General features: G+C 45.0%; 1 protein-coding gene across 2 annotated transcripts in view; it reads left to right on the top strand.

Annotated features, from left to right (window-relative positions):
• The first annotated feature begins 2,062 nt into the window (after positions 1-2,062).
• Positions 2,063-24,629, top strand: part of NET1 (neuroepithelial cell transforming 1) — a 67,549-nt gene continuing 44,982 nt past the window's right edge. For both annotated transcript variants that reach the window (XM_028745327.2, XM_028745326.2), the window contains exon 1: positions 2,063-2,357. In XM_028745327.2, coding sequence (XP_028601160.2) covers positions 2,155-2,357 — 203 coding nt within the window. In that variant the 5' untranslated portion in view covers positions 2,063-2,154. The remainder of the gene's footprint in view (positions 2,358-24,629) is intronic.

The following is a 24,629-nucleotide window of genomic DNA, read 5'->3' as shown; positions in this document are numbered from 1 at the left end:
GAAAGGGGTATTCTGTACCAACTGCAGACCTGACACAGGCCTGCCTCACAGGTGATGGGGTGGAGGGTAGGGCAGACCATAGCTCCATAGTGAGACAGGGATGTGGGAGAAAATTGATTCAGTTCACACTTCTTGTTGTTGTTGTTTAGTCGTTTAGTCGTGTCCGCCTCTTCGTGACCCCCTGGACCAGAGCACACCAGGCACTCCTGTCTTCCACTGCCTCCCACAGTTTGGTCAAACTCATGCTGGTCTCTTCGAGAACATTGTCCCACCATCTCGTCCTCTGTCGTCCCCTTCTCCTTCAGGGTCTTTTCCAGGGAGTCTTCTCTTCTCATGAGGTGGCCAAAGTACTGGAGTCTCAGCTTCAGGATCTGTCCTTCCAGTGAGCACTCAGGGCTGATTTCCTTAAGAATGGATAGGTTTGATCTTCTTGCAGTCCATGGGACTCTCAAGAGTCTCCTCCAGCACCAGAATTCAAAAGCATCAATTCTTCGGCGATCAGCCTTCTTTATGGTCCAGCTCTCACTTCCATACATCTCTACTGGGAAAACCAGAGCTTCTTAAGCAATGTGCAAACCGCAATGCAGCCATCCTCCAAAATCCACACTTTTTGGCAGTTCTCCAGCCAAGTCATGTGTACTAAGATGCACACAGCAGGGTAAAGTGTGAGTATAAATGCATATGTTAGGGGAAATTGCTTGGCAAAAAAAAAGTTAGGCAAAACTGTATATTAGGACTTAAAAAATTAATAAATCGCCAACTGGTGTGCAGATGTGGAGAACCGAATCTAAGCAGCGCCAGTTCTGCAGATCCAAGAGGTCAGATGGGCATGTTATGGGCTAAGGCGAACTTGCAGGTGAACTGGTCCCAAGTTATCAAGAGCTGTATATGCTAATACAGTGGTACCTTGAGTTACATACGCTTCAGGTTACATACACTTCAGGTTACAGACTCCGCTAACCCATAAATAGTGCTTCAGGTTAAGAACTTTGCTTCAGGATGAGAACAGAAATCGTGCAGCAGCAGCGGGAGGCCCCATTAGCTAAAGTGGTGCTTCAGGTTAAGAACAGTTTCAGGTTAAGAACGGACCTCCGGAATGAATTAAGTACTTAATCCGCGGTACCACCGTAGTAACACCTTGAACACTGCATGTCTCCGAGCACTGGTTATATGCTGACAATACATGCAATATATAATATTGCATGCAACAGGAGAACTACATACACCACCTTCAACTCCTTCGAGTAGAGGTAAAATATAAATGCATTAATCAACTAACAGAATAAACTTGTCAGCAGGTTTATCCTAGCAATAGTTTCATCGGACCAGCATTCATTTCCTAGCTTTGAGTAATTCTGTATCTTTTAGGAGACATCTGAAGGCAGCTTTTTAAGGTTTCATGTTATAGTAAAACATTTTTTATATATGCTGGAAGCCGCCCAGAGTGGCTGCGGTAATGCAGCCAGATGGGTGGGGTACAAATAAATTATTATTATTATTATTATTATTATTATTATTATTATTATTATTATTATTGTAAACTGGACGCTAGTGGAAGAGATGGAAACCATGGATGCTGCCATAATGGGAGCTGAATTCTCAAATGAGTTATTTTATGGGGGGGGGGGGAAATGCACACACAAAATATGTCTGTGTGTATTGTATTAATTATAGTCTTTTTCTTATGATTTTAGCTGTGTTCTGGTCTTTTATCTGCAAGCCGCCTGACGTGCCAGAAGTGCACAAATAACTACATAATACACCATACTCGGGAGTAGACCCACTGAAACCCGTAGGAAACAGCTCCATTTCTGGAGCCTAATCCTACTCCTTTCCACCTTCCCCGAGACGAGGCGATACGAGGAAGGGAGGAGGAAAAAACCACACAACCACCCTCATTCTTTTGAAAAATAAATAATCTGCAAAGCGAAGAAGGCCTCAGGCCTGGCAGCTAGGCCTCTCTCCCCCTGGCACCCCGCGCCGTCTCTTAGCAACCGGCCGTCGGCGTCGCTGATTGGCCGGCGCGGCTCCCGCCGCCATTTTCAAACGGCTTTTTTCTGTGGCGAGGCGGCCGGGCGGCCCTCCTCCCTCAGCCGCCGCCATTAACCATTCTCGTCCCGGGCTTCAGCGGAGGCGAGTCTGGTCTCGCCCGGCATGGAGAGCGGCCCGCTGGCTGAGAAGCCCCCTCTGAGGAGGAAGGGGAGGCGGCGGCAGCAGCAAGCGGCGAGGCCCGGCTCCGCGGGGGGAGCGGCTGTGAGGAGAAGCGACGGAGGCGCGCCTCTCCTCGAGACCCCCGGAGGGGCCCGGCAGGCCTCCTCCTCCTTCTCCTCAGCCTCCTCCTCAGCTTCCTGCGGGCGGTAAGTGCCCCCTCCCACCCCCACCCCCCTGGATCCTTAGGGTGAGGGGCGGGTGACAAATAAATTCACGGTAATAGGAATAATCGACGGGGGGGGGCTGGCGGTATGAGGTCTGGGGGTGCTGACCCCCCTCCCCAATATTATTCCCTTCAAAAAGTGGGGGGGGGGGCGTAAGAGCCTTCAGCCCCCTCCCCGTCACAGCGACGATCCGATTGCATCACCACCATTATTGATTACTATTGTACTATTGAACCCCAGGCCCATTTTCCTCCCTGAAAAAGGGGAGGGGGGTGGTCTGAGAGAAAGCGTGAGGAACCTGCAGAGGGGTCCCCCCCTCCCCCACGGCACACCTGTTAAAGGGATGAGGCCAGTACAATCTATTCGCATTGCTGTATGGAAGACAATCTGACTCAGCTAGGAGTGATAGCCAAAGAAGAAGATTAACATCATCATCATTATTAGTAATATTAGTGTTATTGATGCCCAGCCCCAGCTTTCTACCTGAAAAGGGGATGGAGGGTGGTCTGAGATGAAGCTGAGAACCTGCAGAGGGGTTCCCCCTCCCCCATGGCTCACCTGTTAAAGGGATGAGTCCAGTACAATTTATTCGCATTGCTGTATGGAAGACAATCTTACTCAGCTACGAGTGATCGCCAAAGAAGATTACTATTATTATTATTATTAGTAGTAGTAGTAGTGGTATTAATGTTACTGATGCCCAGACCCAGCTTTTTACCTGGAAAGGGGACGAAGGGGGGTCTGAGATAAAGTGTGAGAACCTGCAGCCCCCCCACCCGTTAAAGGGACGAGCCCCTATTCGTATTATATCCTTGTATCATCTTGAGTCGAGTGCAAACTATTCGTATTGTATTGTTGTATCGTTATTATCACACACACACACACACACACACCCTCATCTAAAAGGATTTCGAGCTGCCACTGCACTCAAATAAAAGAAAATGAATGGCGGGTGAAGAAGAGGAGCAAATGCGACAGTCCCCTATTTCACCACCCATAGCAGTATGGCAAAAATCCTAAAATCAGAGTGACGTAGCCAGCCAGCTCTTTTGTATATTTCATCTGGATCTTTGAAGTGGGCACTTGATATGTGATGTGTGTGGTTTTAAAAAAACAATGACACAGCAGGCATCCACACAAGAGCGCTGCTGGATTACAGCAGAAATCCGTCTCATTCTGCATCCTGTCACCCACAAAAGCCAGCCAAATCTGTCCCGTCCCACCCCTGGGAAGGTCAGAAAGAGGGCATAAACTCAATAGTATTGCTCCTCAGCAACTGGCAAAACTGCATGTTTTAGATTAATGCCCAAGGGACCTTTCCCGATGACACAGAAGCTGTTTATGCAGTGTGTTCAAGGTGCAAGTCTTTTCCCTGTCCCTCAAGATGTGTGCCCATTGAGGGGTAGTTAATGCCGCAGAAGACAGAATCGGGATTCAAGATGACCGTAACAGATTGCAGAACTGGGCCCAAACTAACAAAATGAATTTCAATAGGGACAGATGTAAGGCTCTACACTTACGCAGGAAGAACCAGCTGCACAAATATCAGATAGGGGACACCTGGCTTACCAGTACTATTGTTGTTATTACTATTAATTCAATTTATATACCACCCTTTATCAAAAGATCAGGTTGGTGTACAGCATTAGAAACATACTATACAATATCAATGATAAAATCGTAATAAAAAGTAAAATAATAATAACAAAAGTCCTATCCCCAACAGTTTTGCAGGCCATGGATTATTTGATAACCATAGATCTGGGTAAAGAAGAATGCTTTCGCCTGGTGTCTAAAGACATGTAATGATGCACCAGCCGAGCCTCTCTGGGAGAGCATTCCACAGATGGTGAGCCACCACAGAAAAGACCTGTTTTCTTGTTGCCACCCTCTGAACCCCTCTGGGAGAGGGGACATAGAGAAGGGCCTCAGATGACGATTGCAGGGTCTGGGTCAGTTTGTATGGGGAGAGGTGGTCCTTAAGGTATTGAGGTCCTGAGCTGTGTAAGTACATTTATATGTGAAAAGGATCTGGGGATCTTAGTGGACCATAAGCTTAATGTGAGTCAACAGGGTCATGCAGCATCACAAAAAGTGAATGCTATTCTAGGCTGCATCAACAGAAGTACACTGTCCAGATCAAGGGAAGTCATAGAACCACTGTATTCTGCCTTGGTCAGACCACACTTGGAATACTGTGTCCAGTTCTGGGTGCCGCAATTTAAGAAGGATATTGAGAAGCTGGAATGTGTGCAGAGGAGGGAGATCAAGACGATCAAGGGTCTGGAAACCAAGCCTTATGAGGAGGAGTAGTTGGGTGTATTTAGCCTGAAAAAGAAGAGACAGAGGTGACATGAGAGCCATCTTCAGATTATCTGAAGGACTGTCACATGGAAGATGGAGTGAAGTTGTTTTCAGCTGCTCCAGAGAGTAGAACTCAAACCAATGGCTTCAGATGACAAGAAGGGAGATTCTGACAACCATCAGGAAGAACTTTCTGCCAGTAAGAGCCGTTTGACAGTGGAACGGACTACCTTGGAAGGCTGTGGACTCTCCTTCCTTGAAGGTTTTTAAACGGAAGTTGGTTAGCCTTCTGTCAGGGATTCCTTAGCTGTGATTCCTGCATTGCAGGGGTTGGACTAGATGACCCTTGGGGGTCTCTTCCATCTCTGCAATTCTGTGATTCTATCAATGACCCAGGCAAGCGTCACTCACATTCCATTCAAAACAGTTCATTATTCATTTTTTGGATTTATATACTGCTTTTCTGCTCAGGGGGTTAGCGGGTGGCGCTGTGGGTAAAAGCCTCAGCGCCTAGGGCTTGCCGATCGAAAGGTCGGCGGTTCGAATCCCCGCGGCGGGGTGCGCTCCCGTTGCTCGGTCCCAGCGCCTGCCAACCTAGCAGTTCGAAAGCACCCCCGGGTGCAAGTAGATAAATAGGGACCGCTTACTGGCGGGAAGGTAAACGGCGTTTCCGTGTGCTGCACTGGCTCGCCAGATGCAGCTTTGTCACGCTGGCCACGTGACCCGGAAGTGTCTCCGGACAGCGCTGGCCCCCGGCCTCTTGAGTGAGATGGGCACACAACCCTAGAGTCTGCCAAGATTGGCCCGTACGGGCAGGGGTACCTTTACCTTTACCTTTACCTTTCTGCTCAGGCACGTCAGGCAGTTTTCAAGTTTAGCACTAAAACGGCTGCATTATATAAAATGAAGTTCGACATATTCCTCTCATGCTAACTGGGAGCTGATAGAATTTGCGCTTGCTGCCCTGGGCTCCTTCTCTTCTCAGTTTAGGGAAGCTAGTTGTGTGGAACGATGCACGGGAAAATTTTTTCTTGTAGACCTGATATTATGTCTAAATCCGACCTTAGGTCTGGTCTACCTATGCAGCAGAATGAGGTGGCAGAATCATGACAGGATAAAACAGACTCTGTAATTGCAGATGAGGGAGTAATCAAGTAACAAGCAAACACACTAGCACACTAAGGAGAAAAGTTCTAACCCAGCCTTCTCCCTGCTGTTGTGCTACTTGTCTGCTAGTGGGGTTTTTGTTTGTTTTTAAAACCAGGTCGCATTCAAAATCTGACAACCTCCCCCTCGCCACAACCTAAAATTGTGCAATACATTCTACCACTGCTAACCTTGACCTCATAATGTTGCAACGTGCAGATGAAGCCTTTAACATGCAACATTTCCTTTATTGCTAGATGGCCTTCTACTAGTCTTTTATTGTAACACTTATTATATTCAGCAGCCAGCAACATACTTTTACTTATTTCAAGTAGGTCACGTTTTCTTGAGGCATACAAGGACAAACAGGGTTGTTTTAAAGCATTTCTGCCCTGGCCAAGATTGCTCCCATTGCACAGTACTTTATACCAATAGCTGGCTTAATGGAGGCTAAAAATTGAATTGATAGAGTTGGTCTCCATTATTGGAGCCAGTGATTGGTATAACAGCCTCTCTCTTGAATTCTTACATACCTTTTCAGAGGCCCTGGGAAATTTTAAATCATGTCCATTAATTGGGAAGTGAGGAGAGCAGAAGCTCTCTAGGTGCTTAAGTTCAATGCAGGCTTCCCCTTAAATACAGAATGTGTGAGAGACAGGTGGAGAGTTTAGGTGCTGCCTCTAAGGTGAAGGAAGGTGCCCTCCTGCCATTCCTATTGAATGATTCCATGATGTAATAATAAAGGTTAGCTGCCATTATGCAAGGGTATTCTCAACTTCGCATAATATTTGGCCCCAATCAACTAGGCAGCCAGTTGACCAGCATCCCAGCCCTACTCTGTGGATGGAGTGCCAACTGGCAATGTTGAAATGGCATGAAACATTTGTCATTACTAAAAGGTAGGTCAAAGCTGGTATAAAGTTAGAATCATAGAGTTGGAATAGACCACAAGGGCCATCGAATCCAACCCCCTGCCAAGCAGGAAACACCATCAGAGCACTCCTGACATATGGTTGTCAAGCCTCTGCTTAAAGACCTCCAAAGAAGGAGACTCCACCACACTCTTTGGCAGCAAATTCCACTGTCGAACAGCTCTTACTGTCAGGAAGTTCTTCCTAATGTTTAGGTGGAATCTTCTTTCTTGTAGTTTGGATCCATTGCTCCGTGTCCGCTTCTCTGGAGCAGCAGAAAACAACCTTTCTCCCTCCTCTATATGACATCCTTTTATATATTTGAACATGGCTATCATATCACCCCTTAACCTCCTCTTCTCCAGGCTAAACATGCCCAGCTCCCTTAGCCGTTCCTCATAAGGCATCGTTTCCAGGCCTTTGACCATTTTGGTTGCCCTCCTCTGGACACGTTCCAGTTTGTCAGTGTCCTTCTTGAACTGTGGTGCCCAGAACTGGACACAGTACTCCAGGTGAGGTCTGACCAGAGCAGAATACAGTGGCACTATTACTTCCCTTGATCTAGATGCTATACTCCTATTGATGCAGCCCAGAATTGCATTGGCTTTTTTAGCTGCCGCGTCACACTGTTGGCTCATGTCAAGTTTGTGGTCAACCAAGACTCCTAGATTGGATATTTTACACCAATTCTGTATTAGTTATTTTATACCAATTTATTAGTTATTTTACACCAATTCTGTATTAGCAGTTATGGGTTGCAGTGCTTGTGTCCTCTTTGTGTAAGCTAGAAGAACATTAAAACCACTCATCCATTTTATAGCAAAACTATTCTAGGGTGAGAGAAAGTGACAAGACAGGTTTAGCATTCTGCCAGCCATTTTTGGAGCAGTCCTGTACAAGTTTACTAATGGCAGAATGTTTAAAGGTGGCTCAGATATGTGTACCAGATGTGCTTTACTTTCCAAATACACGGTGCTGGGATTTTGAGTATCAGTCTGTGGAACCCTCAAAAACATGCATTCTTGAGTCTGCATCTTAACCATTTTTCTGAATCCCAGGTTTAAAGTGAGTCAATATTAAGTTTAAAATGAGGCTGGTTAGTTGGTTGTTGAAACATTGTAAGATGAAGCACTGTTCCAATGTCATATGGAAAAGAGTTGCCAGTGTCCAACCACTGCCCAGAACTCCACAATACAAATTTTATCATAATACAGTGGTGCCCCGCAAGACGAATTCCTCGCAAGACGGAAAACCCGCTAGACGAAAGGGTTTTCCGTTTGCGATGCGCTTCGCAAGACAAATTTCCCTATGGGCTTGCTTTGCAAGACGAAAACGTCTTGCGAGTCTCGCCATTTTTTCCCCGCTTCCCCCCCCCCTTTTTCAAAGGCGCTAAGCCACTAATAGCCTTTTAGCAGTTTAGCCGCTAATGCTTTAATAGCCGCTAAGCCGCTAATAGCGCTAATCCGCTTAGCCGCTAATGGGGTTGCTTCGCAAGATGAAAAAACCGCTAGATGAAGAGAATCGCGGAACGGATTCTTTTCGTCTTGCGAGGCACCACTGTATTTCAGAGAGATTCAAACCAGTTGTAGGCCTCTTTGTAAATACACTTTGGGTATACAGTGGTACCTCAGGTTACATACGCTTCAGGTTACAGACGCTTCAGGTTACAGACTCCGCTAACCCAAAAATATTACCTCGGGTTAAGAACTTTTGCTTCAGGATGAGAGCAGAAATCGTGCTCTGGCGGCGCGGCGGCAGCAGGAGGCCCCATTAGCTAAAGTGGTGCTTCAGGTTAAGAACAGTTTCAGGTTAAGAACGGACCTCCGGAACGAATTAAGTACTTAACCCAAGGTACCACTGTATGTTAAGAAATCAGCCCATCCCTTCAATTGCATTTTGAAATATCCAACTTGCTGCTGCTGCTGCTTCTGTTTATCCCAACTGAATGTCTGTTGTAATGATGCAGAGAGGTTTTTTTATACACTCAGGCTCTCACATTAGGGCACTCCTTACAACCTCAAGCTCAAGGGCACAAAACTCCTTACAGAAATTAACAAGGCAAGGCAGGGTGAGTGGGTGCAATCCTTCCCTTAAAGACATTTCATGCAACACAATACGAAGCATGCTTAGTTGGAAGTATATATCCCATAGTATTCATTGGGGATTAGTCCCAGGAGCCTTAATTAGGGTGTAAAATTACAAACTATAGCTCTATTTAGCCCCTAAGTGCTCTGGATGATTGTTTCAGCATAACTGATTTTGTTTTTATAGTCTGGACTTCCTTAGCTATTCAGTCTCTCCTACCTAATGTAAGGTATATGGTGTGAAAATGACTTCCAACAGGAAAGCATGGGGTGCAAGTTGTTCTTTTTAGACCTAGGAAGTGAGGTTTGACAAGCAGACCTATGCGTCAGGCTTAGATTTAACTAATCCTTGATTACTCTGTAAATACAGTTCTTGAGACATGTAACAGTGCCAGCCTAGCTGTAGAGTGTTGACTGTAAGTCAGCTCCTGTCCACTAGATGCCAGTAGATGATAGTGATAACTATAAGAGAATAGGCGTTGTAAAAATTAGCTGTAATGTTAGCAGCCCCTGCCTGCAGTTTGCAGTGTAAACTAGGTAAGGCAGAGATGGTTTGGGAAGGCTAGATGCAGAACAAAGCAGAATTGGATACTGAACTCCTAAAAGATGGGGAACTTGGGCGTTTTAAAAGGTTGTAGGATTCCCACACCTGTCACCCCTTACTATTCACCATGCTGCCTAGGAATGAGGGAGTCCAGTAACACCTTGAGGGCCACAGGTTTCCCATCTTTTGGCTAGTAAAAGCAAAGGAGAGAAAATATACTGAAAACTACAAATTATTACAAGGAAAAATGTGTCTTCTGATATTAAGACTCCTGGGTACCTGTGGCCTGAACCACCAAGAACTATGCTTCTTCCTTTAAAGGGTTGACAGCATTTCCCAGAAATGCAAGCTGTGATTTGAGTGTCAAAGATTAGATGAGGGAAATACACTCAGATCACTCACAGAAAATATTACTATTAACAAACAGGTGTTCACACATGTTTGTGGATTTCAAAGGGAAATTCTGCTCTTTCCCCGGCTAGCAGTAGTAGTTTTGGGTGACCATCTGCCCTAGGTTCTTTAGCTGAGATTCTTGCATGCTGTGGGTTGGACTGGATCCCTTCCAACTCTACTATTCCATGATTCTAACTGTGAGTACAACATAACTATATATTGGGTTTGGTGTTTCTTGGTATTCTTGAGGTTGAATGCTTCCCCCTACACAATAAAAAATGATCCCTTCACTTTGGTTTTGGCCTGTAGTGTGATAGAGTGTCCTACCTCCTTTCTTGCTTTTTAAAGAAATTAAGTTCTGGGTGTGAGCTTTCTCTCAAGGGAACATGTACAGATGGGAGAGAAAAGTAAACAGATAATTGGGGAAAGGCTGCAACTCAGAGGCAAAGTACTGTGTTTTTCGCTCTATAGGACGCACTTTTCCCCCTCCAAAAATTAAGGGAAATGTGTGTGCGTCCTATAGAGCGAATGCAGGCCCAAAGCCAGAACAGGGAGACGGAGCGCTGCGCAGTGCTCTGTCTCGCTGTTCTAGCTTGGGGATGGCTGCGCAGAGCCTCTGCAGGGCAGCGGGGTGAAGGCACCCCACTGTCCTGCGGAGGCTTCAAAGGCTGTCCCCGAAGGCAGAATAGCAAGACGGAGCGCTGCGCAGTGCTCCGTCTCGCTGTTCTAGCTTGGGGATGGCTGCGCAAAGCCTCTGCAGGGCAGCGGGGTGCCTTCACCCCACTGCTCTGCAGAGGCTTCAAAGGCTGCGCTCCGGGGGCTTCAGGCAGCGATCCGCAAGCCTTCGGAGCACAGCAGGAGTTCCCGCTGCGCTCGGAAGGTTTGCGGATTGAAGCCTGGAGAGCGAGAGGGGTCGCTCTCGCTCTCCAGGCTCTGCTTTGCTGGAGAGGCGCTGCACAGTTTTCCCTCTTTGTGCAGCACCCCTTCAGCGAAGCGGGAGGAGAAATGGAAGGGGCTCTGTTTCTCCTGCCACTTCGCTGAAGGGCGCTGCGCAGAGAGAGAGAATTTTTTCCCCCTGTTCTCCCCCTCCTATGGTCCTATAGAGCGAAATATACGGTACATACTTCGCTTATAAAAAGTGCCAGCTTCAATCCCTGGCATCTCTGGGTAGGACTGAGAGAGAGCTACCAATCCATGTAGATAGCACTGAGCTAGATGCACCAAGGTAGACTCTGAATCTATACTATAGCAAATATTTTCCTTTCAGTTTCTCCTTTCTTTTTACTCCATGGTTCATAAGACAGTATAACAATGAAACACAGGAATGGGTTGATTGGTGGTGGGAGCCAGGAGTAGAAAGTGAAAGGAAAAGCTTTGTCAGCGTGATTTGCAAGCCGTCCAGAACAAGTGAAATTAACAAGGCTTCCCCGTATAGCTATGACTGATGATGCAAGCGGGGAACGAAGAGCAAGCTCGATGCTTTCCAGGAAGCCATGTGGACTTCATGAATACAATGATGATTCCAAACAGTGTATCAGATTTTACCGTTGATGCTGATTTTGTAATGTTCCTCATCAGGGAATTCCACCCCCCTTGCCCCAAAAGCTTGTCATTGCTTGAAAAGCCAACCATCCATTGCTTGGGGGCAAACTATATTTGGTTCTGTCTTGGTCTGAAAGGATGTGTTTTGTTGTTGCTGTTTCTTTCCCCCTCTTATCAGAAAAGGCCCCATCTTTTTAGTTACTGGCATTAGAATTAATTGCTTAAACATATCATTTTAGATTGCACATCTTTTTCCTGTTCTTAAAGAGAATGCCACTATAGCTGATTATGGCATGTATCTTAACATGCTGTATATGCGTGAGCACAAGGTGGCGCAAATGATGCTGCTTTTGTATTTTGACCAACTTGGTCCTTGTATGCAGCTGCTTTTGGAGAGTGTTGTGGAAAACAGCATAATTTGTTCTGTATGGAAAGTCTTTCAGTTTTCAGTAGCTAGAACAATGTGAGTGTTTGCAAAGGTTGTTCTGTGTCTGGCTGTACAATATTTTTTCTTCCTGACCACAGGCCATTTCCCTTTGGAATAGAAAAGTGTGCATTCTTCCCTCCCCAGCTTCTCCCCTATAGTAAAAGTTTCTTGACATGCTATTCGGAAGCATCCTTGAAGCTTCAACCTAAGCTACACCAAACAGGTTGTGTTGCAGCAATATTTCTGCATCTGTTTCAGAACAGAAAAGTTTTTATAGTGCAATCTTATGTATGGTTACCTGGAAATGAATCTCACTGTGTTGAGTGGTGATTATTCTCTGATAGTGTGCTTGGGTTGCAGTCGCAGAATACTTGAATTGTTCACTCTCACAGCAATCTATTGTTGAGGACTGTTATTTTAGTAGACTTGCAAGTAACATGAAAACAGTGAATTGTGCAGATGGTTATGCTGTGGTTGTGTTTAACTGGATTGTGTTGTTTTAATAAACCTGGGGGTATGTGGGGAGGGGGGGAAGCACCCTGAACTTTTAATGTATTGTAAAGCTGCAAGCTATTTTTTGTAATGTGTTCAGATGGAAATAAATGCTCTTCTTCCTTCTCTTCTAATCCCAAAGTGTTTAGAAGACACTTTGCACATCAACAGAACTCAGGATACTTCAGTCAGTAGAGTTCATCTAAGGGTCATGGGTTTGAGCCCCACGTTGGGCAAAAGATTCCTATATTTCAGGGGGCTGGACTAGATGACCGTTGCAGTCCCTTCCGATTCTACAATTCTATGGTTCCAAGCGCATGGAAAACAGCTCCTTCACAACTGTCTTAATAAGCAGCGTTCTTGCACACTTGTCCTTGATCTGAACACAGTGTAGAAACAGGGATTACTATTCCTTGGGAAGGCCACAGTACCACCAGTTTGGTGTTTACATGAAAATGCAATCTGGCTGCTTGGTCAGAGAATAACACATCTCTTTGTGTAGATTAACTCAAAACCGGAGGTCTGCTTTTCCCATTTATGTTGTCTTTAATAAAATGCACACACAAACTTTTTTGCTTATGGCCATGCCAAAAGGCCACCACAATTCATAAATGGATACAATGTGACGCTCAATGTATATGTGAATATGAAAGGGAATACATAACTTTGACTTGAAACACTGTTGACCTGCCTGTTGTTCTCTCCCCCCCCCCCCCCCGAACAACATAACTTCTTGGATATGCATCTAAGATACTACATTTCAAATAGTAAAACAAACCTTTCTGAATGTGCACAATTACACCTGTACAACTATCCTTTCACCAGAGATTTTGATGTGGCATGAAAAAGGAAATGAAGGAAGAGACTAAAATAGTCAGGGTTATGCAAGTTCAGAAACTACCCTTTTCTCTCACAGAAGGAAATTAGCAAGCTGGCTATGGTGAAAGGGTGTCTCTTAAAGGGGAGAGGCTGTGGTAATGAAGGAGGATGGGTGGGACAATGGGATGTGGTTGCTAGCTTTTCAGTCATCTCATCCAGCTGTGTTTTACAAGCAGGGTGATATGCAGGAATTAGCAGGAGGAGCTATGCATGGCAAAGAGACCTACATTATCACTTGCTAGGTGCTCCACAGTAAGCTGCATCTAAAGGCTTGCTTATTTATTTAGCAGAGAATTGACACCCTGCATTTCCTCATTTGGGTCCCAAAGTGGTCTGCAGTTGAGACAGGAACTGGAATAAGGGAAGACTATTACCAGCTCTTCATGCTATTCAATTTCAAAATGAGCGACTGGAGATGAGGCACAGAACTCCTCATATTCGGTTTTGGCTGCTCCCTTTCAAACAGACAAATTTAGTGTCTCATGCCGCACTAGATCTTACAGCTCTGTTGTCCCAGGTATTTTAATTTTCCATTGTCTCTTACTACCATAAGCTGTAGTTTAACATTAAAGCCTCTTCATGGTCCTAATACAGTCGTTTGGTAAAAAGGAAAAATTATTTCTGACTCAACCTGTCAATGGCTGAGGAGGGTATCTGCACAAAGGCCAACGGCAAAATGCTAGGTATGTTGGGCAAGGGGAGAAATTAGGTGCTGAACATTTGGCTTTTTTACTGCTCCATTAAAAAAGATGGCTTGTTTGAAATTTGATAGCCAATTCAGCACACCTGTTTACTGATGCTGTATTGTTTTTAATATTTGGCTGGAAGCCGCCCAGAGTGGCTGGGGAAACCCAGACAGATGGGTGGGGTATAATTAATAAATTATTATTATTATTACTTGACCACAAATCCTTGTGCAGACCAAAAGTTGTGGGCTTTGTGTCTCTAGCAATTTGCAAACTACAGTGGTACCTCGAGTTACATACTCCACTAACCCAGAAATAGTACCTTGGGTTAAGAACTTTGCTTCAGGATGAGAACAGAAATCGTGCAGCAGCGGCAGCAGGAGGCCCCATTAGCTAAAGTGGTGCTTCAGGTTAAGAACAGTTTCAGGTTAAGAACGGACCTCCGGAACGAATTAAGTACTTAACCTGAGGTACCACTGTACCTGGTAGTTGGTTAAGAAGAGAGGGTGGAGACATACAGTAGACATAGATATTGCTGTTCTTTTATAAGCACTGTGAACCTTTAAAATGAAAGATCCATGAACATAGCTTGGCCACCCCCACATAATGGTTTTTAATTTTTGTTAAGGTTTGCTAATGATATAGGCATTACTCCTAGCAGACGCAGCCCAGTTGTGTTCATCCCCCAAGCTGCCTGTCTCTGCTGCCTCAGCCTTTTCCTGGAAGACTCCTTTTGCTCTTGTAGTTCCCACTTATCTCTGCTAAATGCCTAGTATTTGTCTTTCTACTGCTTTTCTCCTCTGTCCCACTCATATCTGAATACTTGTGAAATTATTTCTCTTCACTGACCCGAAAGTTTATTTCTTGGCTATTCCAATATGCCAGTAAATGGTAAAAAGAGGTAAAGGACCCCTGGATGGTTAAGACCAGTCCAAGGCGACTATGGGGTGCTTTAAAGGCTCGACCAGCTTCTATTTGCCCTCTTTCTTTCAGGCCTGTACATTCTGCAAACAAGATATATTTTAGGCTCATGAGCTTGAACTCATTGTCTACAGATCATCATCTGAGGCTTTTCTTCATGTGCCCCCCCCCCCAAAGAGGTCTGGACAGTGGAAACATGAGAAAATGCATTTTCTGCGGTGGCTCCCCATTTATGGACTGCTCTCCCCATGGAGGCTCGCCTGGTGCCTTCATTACATATCTTTAGGAGTTAGATGAAAGTGTTTCTCTATAACTAGGCCCTTTAGCTGATTAAAAGTTCTATGGCCTTTTAAATGTGTTTGGGGGCTGCTATTGGTTTTTTAAAATTATTATGTATTTTGTGTTCTCATTCTGCATTTTTATGTTGTAAACCACCCTGTGATCTTCAGGGTGGTATACTACTACTACTACTACTACTACTACTGTTGTTGTTGTTTAGTCGTTTAGTCGTGTCCGACTCTTCGTGACCTCATGGACCAGAGCACGCCAGGCACTCCTGTCTTCCACTGCCTCCCGCAGTTTGGTCAGACTCATGCTGGTAGCTTCGAGAACATTGTCCAACCATCTCGTCCTCTGTCATCCCCTTCTTCTTGTGCCCTCCATCTTTCCCAACATCAGGGTCTTTTCCAGGGAGTCTTCTCTTCTCATGAGGTGGCCAAAGTATTGGAGCCTCAGCTTCAGGATCTGTCCTTCTAGTGAGCACTCAGGGCTGATTTCCTTCAGAATGGAGAGGTTTGATCTTCTTGCAGTCCATGGGACTCTCAAGAGTCTCCTCCAGCACCAGAATTCAAAAGCATCCATTCTTCGGCGATCAGCCTTCTTTATGGTCCAGCTTTCACTTCCATACATCACTACTGGGAAAACCATGGCTTTAACTATACGTACCTTTGTTGGTAAGGTGATGTCTCTGCTTTTTAAGATGCTGTCTACTACTAATACTACTACTTCATTAATTTGCTCTCTGTTTCCAAGCTCTCAGCCTTCCCCTCTCTCCCACCTGCTTGCCCTGAGCACAAGCTCTTTCCATTTTTCTGTGGGGCTTTTCCCAGTCAAACACAACTGCTTCCCCACAACTGCCTCCTTTTAAGTACGTAAACTGGTTGTGACTATCCATCTCATCACTCCATATGAGTGAACACTCCATAACTTTGCAGTGTCTAGTAAGGATTGGCAATATGTTCCTACCAACAGTGGACAAAGTTTAGCCTATTATGTATGGATTTATTTCCCAAAGATAAAAATATGGAAACTTGTTTACTGTACAGAATACAGTTGATCTCTATGCATCCATCCCCTATATAGTGGTACCTCGGGTTAAGAACTTAATTCATTCTGGAGGTCCGTTCTTAACCTGAAACTGTTCTTAACCTGAAGCACCACTTTAGCTAATGGGGCCGCTGCGCCGCTGCTGCGCGATTTCTGCTCTCATCCTGAAGCAAAGTTCTTAACCTGAGGTACTATTTCTGGGTTAGCGGAGTCTGTAACCTGAAGCGTCGTAACCTGAAGTGTCTGTAACCCGAGGTACCACTGTATATTCCAGTAACTAAACGTAGAGCTGAAATCTTGCTGCTATTCATTGCAAACACTGCTTGAAAATAAAGGAATACTTGTCTCATAAACAAGGTGATCATCTAAAATAAGTAGCTAACGGAAAACAGTGTCTTAATCATGGGAAATTTGTTTTGTGACAAATCTCATGCCACGACTTCTGCTGATCCTAGTTGGGCATAATTTCCCACAAGAACTTAAAATGTCTCTTGAACTTCACCCCCACCCCACAACTGGCAATTCTTTTGAGCTGGCATAATCTGCGAGTGGGGTTTTTGCTCATGGATTTGGCCCAGTGCCTTTATTTGATCTCTGCTGTTCGTCTGTGGGAGCACTTGAAATAGGTAGGAAAAAATGTGCATCAAGTTCAGCTAGCCTTCGAATTGGCCTCTTGCCTGCTAACTGGAAACATGCTATTAGTCTGGAATTCTATTCTAGTCTATTAAGCAAGCTGGAACGCTTACTTAAAAAGGAGGCAGAGCAAATCCCGAGGGGCTGGTGGATGGCAGCAAGGAATCGTGGGCTGTGCCACGGTCCACGTGGAAACAACGTGGTGTGCGTCTTTCTACAGGAATGAGTACAGCACAATCTGCCCTTTCCCATCAGCGCTGTTTGCTGTTCTGCTTTGGAATTAGAGTTCACTTTTTTCCTTGAGCGTTGGCCGTATATTAATCCTATTTATTGCTGAGGCTGTAACAGCTGCTTAGTGCTAGGTCTTGGGTTTTGTTGGTCGTGGTCCTAACTGTCTACCTTCATTTTTCAGTTGTGTGCCCAGGCTTGCTTGCTTTTTTTTTAAGAGTAGGAGGCAAGCGATAACATGTCCTAACTGATAAGCCAGCACCAACAGAGTGTGTTGGACTTGGACCTGTGAAGTCTTGTGGTGTGTTCTGCTGTTGACTCACTAGATAGATGCCTTTGATTCGGTTGCAGTTTCTCTGCTTGCTTCCCTGTTTGTAAAATGGGGATAACTGGGAGCAGAGCCGGAAGTGTTTTTGGACTCTTGGAGATTTGATGCAGGCTACAAAGTATCGGATATTTCTCCAAAACTTGGTTTGTTTTCCTCTCTGGTTTAGAGGTATCACTGTGGGGGGTATTCAGCACAATCCTACTCAGAGTAATCCTACTGAAGTTAATGGACATGACAAACTTGTTTTATTTATTTAAATGGGTCTACTCAGAGTAGGATGCAGTTACATACAGCCGCATGGATTTGCAAGTCTGCAACCCATTCCAAAACCTGTACAGGAGGATTTCCCAAGAATTATTTTTTTTGGGGGGGGGGCTGTTGGCCCTGCCCTCATGCCACAATATATAAAATATAAATTAATAAAAATAAAAATAAAAATAATTTATTTATACCCCACCCATCTGGCTGGGTTTCCCTAGCCACTCTGGACGGCTTCCAACTGAATATTAAAAACAATACAGTATCAGACATTAAAAACTTCCCTAAACAGTTGTCTTTTAAAAGTAAAGTAGTTGTTTATTGCCTTGACATCTGCTGGGAGGGCGTTCCACAGGGCGGGCGCCACCACCAAGAAGGCCCTCTGCCTGGTTCCCTGTAACCTCGCAGCAAGGGAACTGCCAGAAGGCCCTCGGCGCTGGACCTCAGTGTCTGGGCAGGACGATGGGGGAGGAGACGCTCCTTCAGGTATACAGGACCGAGGCCGTTTAGGGCTTTAAAGGTCAGCACCAACACTTTGAATTGTGCTCGGAAACGTAGGCATATGCATGTACCACACAGCTACTCATGTGCTCCACTTACTACTCATACCCATGTGCCACAATTAGGTTTGAATAACGCCACCTTCGACTCAGATAGAAAGGTCCTTTGAAGTCTAATTTCAGTGCATTTGGTGGGTGCAGGTGGGAGACAGGATGTGACCCTGAAGGACCGGGGAAGTCCTCTGTGGATGTACTCAGAATTAAGTATTGCAGGGGTCACGCCGTCATAACACTTTGCCCAGAATATCTTTTGAGTACATTTTGTGGTTTGAAATAGTATGCTGGACTCTGGCACTGTGAGAACCGTAAGCCACTGAAGCAGACATCCCCAAGCAAGTGCCTGCTTACAGTTGTTTGAGCAGGACTGTAATATTGTGGCTCTGCAAATAAAGCCATAAGGTGTAGGCTTTCCTGCCTGTAGGTGGCTCATATTCTACCCAGAGATCCAAATGAGTGACTCTTTGCAAGCTTGGAATGTTGTCCAGAGTTAATTTCCTTTGCAGAGTAGCTTGGCCTGAACCTATTACAGGTTGCTAGGCAGTTGACTTGGACCAGAAGTCCCATGGGAGGAAAATCCGGAGAGAACATGAAAGCAAGGTCCTTTGCCAATATAGGAAGTCTGCTGTTGGGAGATAGTGGAGGAGTTAAATGGCGAATTCGGGGTTGATGCATGCATGCTGCCATGATGATGTGGGAACCATGCCAGATCTCCACTGCCCATCATATAAATTACTTGTGGATAATGACACTTCGTTAATATTCTCTGATTAGCTCAGCTGTGTTGCTTCACCTTTTCAAGCTGGACAAAGAAGTTGAGGGCAAATGTTCTTAGAAGTCTGTCCCACTGCGCCATGGGGCTTGTTCAAAAGCTGGTGTGTTTATGATCACAGCCATTGTTTTTGCTATTTAAAAGGAGGTGACGGAGCACATGCACAGTATTGCTGAAACCTGTCTGAGGTGTCTAAAGCCCCTTCCTTCAGAAACCCCAAAGGATATAAAAAGATCAAAGTAGTGGCTGCTGTAGACTGTCTGAAAAGTACAAGAAGTCCTGAAATCAACAGTAGCAGTCTGTGTCCGATCCACTTGGTTTCAGTGGTCAGATTTTGTTTTGCACACTGTCCCACCCACCAATTGCTATTTAACCTTTTCTACCCAGTTGTGCCACTTTCATGGTTTTGCTGTATTAGAAGCAGCCACTAGAATTGCTAATTGATTCAGAGTTGCCAAATAGTAGCTCAGCCAGAGTGTTTTGGGAGTTGCTTCTCTCCAAGGGTAGAATTTCCCCTTAGATTTGAGATTTCTACCTTTCCCACTCCTAAGGATTTAAGAATTTTAACATTTTGTTTACTGTATGTGAAAAGCTATATATATATATATATATTTTAAGAAACAACAAAAGTAGGGTAACAGTATAAGCTGTGTGCAGTGGGGCTTAAAGGTAAAGGTACCCCTGCCCGTACGGGCCAGTCTTGACAGACTCTAGGGTTGTGCACTCATCTCACTCTATAGGCCGGGAGCCAGGGCTGTCCGCAGACACTTCCGGGTCACGAGCCAGCGTGACAAGCTGCATCTGGCGAGCCAGCGCAGTACACGGAATGCCGTTTACCTTCCCGCTGGTAAGCGGTCCCTATTTATCTACTTACACCCGGGGGTGCTTTCAAACTGCTGGGTTGGCAGGTGCTGGGACCGAACGACGGGAGCGCACCCCGCTGCGGGGATTCGAACCGCCGACCATGCGATCGGCAAGTCCTAGGCGCTGAGGTTTTACCCACAGCGCCACCCATGTCCCTAGGCAGTGGGGCTTACTTTTTAGTAAACATGTAGAATTGTGGCCTTAAAAGATGTAAACCAGATACAAATACATTGGGCTGAAAGAACTCCCTTTCCAACCTGGGAGTTAAAAATGCTTACTCAGTTTCTGCCTTGTTTACAACTGTTAGTCTGTTAGAGGGTACTGAAGGTTATTTCCTTGTTGTAATTGTAAATTGTCATTAGCATAATCTAGCTGCCTGAAAATGCATTATTCAACATGCATTTAATATCATTGAATAGAGCTGTGCTCAGTGTTTTAAAACTGGAAAAACAAAGCTGGTTAGAAGCCAAAGAGGAAGGAAATAGAGAATTGCTACCCAATTTATTTTGGACATTGAAGGGTGTTTTAAGGTTAACAGGGCTACTAGATTAAACTCTCTGGACAAACCCTCAAACAGAACAGCTACCAAAGTTTGGTTGAATATGCTGATGGAATCTTTTGAGACTTGCAGTAATTTAGATGACTTGGAGGAGAAGCTGGACTGGAAGATATACTGCTACCTAAGGGGAGTATCTATGTCTCTCTATGTTAGCATCTATGTTAGGTATCCGGACTGTAATGTTCAGGCTGAATGGACCAGTGTGTGTTGCTCAAGCAAGGAATGAAGAAGAAAGCTTTGTTCTGTTGAATTATAAGGCATTCATATTTAGTTTTTAGTAATATGCAGATTTATTAAAATTGATCCATCTGTTTTAAAGGCAGATGACTGATGCGTAACTAAAAATGTTTTGAATACCTGACAGCTCTGCTATATTTTTTTACATCTGCGTCTTTTGGGACCTTCAAAGGGTCCTCTTATCTATATTTTGGGAAGAATCCAAGCTTATTGTTCTGTTTGATGTTCCCAGCATGCTTCCTCCACAACAATAGATTGACAAGATATGCATATAGTGGGGATGGGTAGCAGGCTTTCCTTTGAGTCAAGCAGGCAGAACAGGAAACCTACCACAAGGGTCCAGTATATTTGGCTGAAGGGAAACACTCTTGTTTTTCCTTCTTCAGTTTACCTCCCTTGGTGCAGATTAATTCTGGAAGGGGAGAGGGTGGGGAAGGTTAAGCAAACAAGCTGAGCTTCCAGCCAGGCAGCCAAAAGGAACTTGCTGTCAAAGCATCTTTGGAGAGGCAAAGCAGAAATTAGAAAAAGAACCAGATGGCATAAACATTGAGATATGCTGGCCAGACTCCTGGCTGCTTGCAAAGCAAAGGCACCATCCAACCTCAACAGGAGAATATCCTGTTCTGTTCTATCCAAGTGGATGGCGTGCACTGCTGCTCCATGACGGATTTGCCAATGGCAGGATTCAGTTCGCTGCGTTACCCTACCTACCCATGGTCTGCTGGATGAGACTAAATGTGGATAAGGGAGACCTCATACCGCTGCACTTGTGCAAGTTGTGACTATGGAGCAAGACACCCACAATTTATTAACATATTTATATTTATTTCAACAGCTTGTCTACCGCTTAATCACAGTTGTCTCTAAGTGATGTACAGGAGGCTAAAGATGAGTTAAAACAATAAAATCAGATCCCAGTTAAAAGCTTGCTGGATTAAAGAAGTCTTCAGTAAGTGCCAGAAGTCCAACAGGGAAGGGGGCCTGTCTTACCTCAACTCAAGTGAGTTCCATAAAATTGGGCCCACAATGGCTCTTGCTTGGAAATAATAATAATAATAATAATAATAATAATAATAATAATAATAAAATAATTTTATTTATATCCCGCCCTCCCCAGCCGAAGCCGGGCTCAGAGCAGCTAACAACAATAAAAGTAACACAGCATTCTAAAATCAATTCATTCTAAAATCAGTTCAAATCAAATTAATGGCATCCATTGGGCTAGAGTTCTGTGAAGAATTACCAAAGGAGGGGGTCAGACTGTGCCTTGGCCTATGGCCTGGTGGAACAGCTCTGTCTTGCAGGCCCTGTGGAAAGATGTCAAGTCCCGCAGGGCCCTAGTCTATTGGGACAGAGCGTTCCACCAGATCAGAGTCACAGCCGAAAAAGCCCTGGCTCTGGTTGAGGCCAGCGTAACCTCTCTATGGCCCGGGACCTCCAAGATGTTTTTGTTTGAAGACCATAAGGTCCTCTGTGGGACATACCAGGAGAGGCGGTCCCGTAGGTCCGAGGGTCCTACGCTGTATAGGGCTTTAAAGGTTAAAACCAGCACCTTAAACCTGATCCTGTACTCCACCGGGAGCCAGTGAATCTGTACATCTGAGCCATAGGGGACCACTAACAGTGACTCCCCTGAAGACAGCTGGGATTGAGCACAGAATATAAGGGATCAGGTGTTCCATGAGGTGTCCTGGACCCAAGTTGGTTAAGAACCTTGGAAAGACACTTGGAAAGTAGTAGGGCTTCCTAGGGATGACCTAGACCAGTGTTTCCCAACCTTGTGCCTCCAGCTGTTTTTGAACTACAACTCCCATCATCCCTGACTAGCAAGACAGGTGGCAAGGGATGATGGGAATTGTAGTCCAAAAACAGCTGGAGGCACAAGGTTGGGAAACACTGACCTAGACCTGGTATGTGTTTTTTATGCAAAATGTCCCAGCTGGTAGAGATCTCTGTGGAACCCTGGAGAGCTGCTACTAATCAATGAAAACAGTATTGAGCTAGTTGTTGTTTAGTCGTTTAGTCGTGTCCGACTCTTCGTGACCCCCTGGATCAGAGCACGCCAGGCACTCCTGTCTTCCACTGCCTCCCGCAGTTGGGTCAAACTCATGTTCATAGTTTGAGAACACTATCCAACCATCTCGTCCTCTGTCGTCCCCTTCTCCTTGTGCCCTCCATCTTTCCCAACCTCAGGGTCTTTTCCAGGGAGTCTTCCCTTCTCATGAGGTGGCCAAAGTCTTGGAGCCTCAGCTTCAGGATCTGTCCTTTCAGTGAGCACTCAGGGCTGATTTCCTTCAGAATGGATAGGTTTGATCTTCTTGCAGTCCTTGGGACTCTCCAGAGTCTCCTCCAGCACCAGAATTCAAAAACATCCATTCTTCGGCGGTCAGCCTTCTTTATGGTCCAGCTTTCACTTCCATACATCACTACTGGGAAAACCATACCTTTTACTATACGGACCTTTGTTGGCAAGGTGATGTCTCTACTTTTTAAGATGCTATCTAGGTTTGTCATTGCTTTTCTCCCAAGTAGCAGGCGTCTTTTAATTTCGTGACTGCTGTCACCATCTGCAGTGATCATGGAGCCCAAGAAAGTAAAATCTCTCACTGCCTCCATTTCTTCCCCTTCTATTTGCCAGGAGGTGATGGGACCAGTGGCCATGATCTTTTTTTGATGTTGAGCTTCAGACCATATTTTGCGCTTTCCTCTTTCACCCTCATTAAAAGGTTCTTTAATTCCTCCTCACTTTCTGCCATCAAGGTTGTGTCATCTGCATATCTGAGGTTGTTGATATTTCTTCCGGTAATCTTAATTCCGGCTTGGGATTCATCCAGCCCAGCCTTTCGTATGATGAATTCTGCATATAAGTTAAATAAGCAGGGAGACAATATACAGCCTTGTCGTACTCCTTTCCCAATTTTGAACCAATCAGTTGTTCCATATCCAGTTCTAACTGTAGCTTCTTGTCCCACATAGAGATTTCTCAGGAGACAGGTGAGGTGATCAGGCACTCCGCTAGCGGAGCAATAACTCGGGAAGCTGCCTTGTATTATGTTCCTAGGGATGAAAACCTGTCTCACCTCCAAATTGGAGGAGAGGCTGGGATGATGGGAACTGCAAATTATGGCTGGCTGAATAGTGTATTCCAGGACGGTCTTAAGAACAACTCGTCTGTGCAATTGAGAGATGTAAAAGTTATCCAGTTCCTCCATACCAGTTTGGAAGTTGGTGACTCCAACAATTTTTCTGCACGGGTGGGGGAGGAGTGAGCAACTGATGAATTAGCATATTGATATAGACAAATGGAGAGGCTCAGAAGCTTCCTGTCAAATCCCAGAGTGATTGCAGCTATTTGCTGGAGGAAGTCGTGCCATTGTTCAGTCTTCCTCAAGTAAATATTTAAGAGTTTCTAGTATGCTCAAATGGCTTGTCAAATAGCGCCAAAGAGCTCTGAGCATCAGTAAATACAAAGGAACAGAACAATGCCCTGGCCCTCTGAATTCTACCCAGCAGAAGTAGCAAGAGAGGAGCCAGGTTCAGTAACTATCATCTTACTGGCCACGGTGGCTAGAACAGATATTTTCTTCTGCATTATAGCAGCAACATCAGTGTACATGCTAAATGGTAGATGTTTTTGTCTTCTCAGAATCGTCTCCACATCCCCCACAGATCTCCCATCTATGACTTCTCTTCCCAGTTTTTAAAGATTGTACCTGCACAGGTTCCTGCATGTCTCCTGTGTAAATGATGTAGAACAGGCATGTGTTTCAGGTTGATTCAGCAGAGCACTGATTGAAGTTATACAGTTTACAGCATTCATAGGACTTCCACCCACCCAAATACTATGATGTAAACTGAAGCACAGAGTGGAAACATTATAGCCTGCTAGTTGTTGTAGCTTCATGTAATAAAAAATCCATTATTTGATCAAATTAGGTGTTGTCATTGGCCAATTATATAAAACTACTCTTCTGAGATATTAAAAATCTGAGTTTTGGATAAAAGCTATGGAGTCCAAAATAAATGAAAAGGTCCGTGCCTCAAGCTTATTAGACAGTGAAACTTGGAAGTGAACGTATTTGATTAAGTCTGTTCTAGTCCTGGAGAATGACTTAAGGCAGTGGATTTAACACCCTTAAAAGGTGTATGTCACACAACTGTGG

This window comes from Podarcis muralis, chromosome 10 (genome assembly GCF_964188315.1).
Source record: "Podarcis muralis chromosome 10, rPodMur119.hap1.1, whole genome shotgun sequence".
Classification (NCBI taxonomy): Eukaryota; Metazoa; Chordata; class Lepidosauria; order Squamata; family Lacertidae; genus Podarcis; species Podarcis muralis.
The sequence above is the reverse complement of the archived record's forward strand: the minus strand, read 5'-3'. Positions and strand labels throughout refer to the sequence as shown.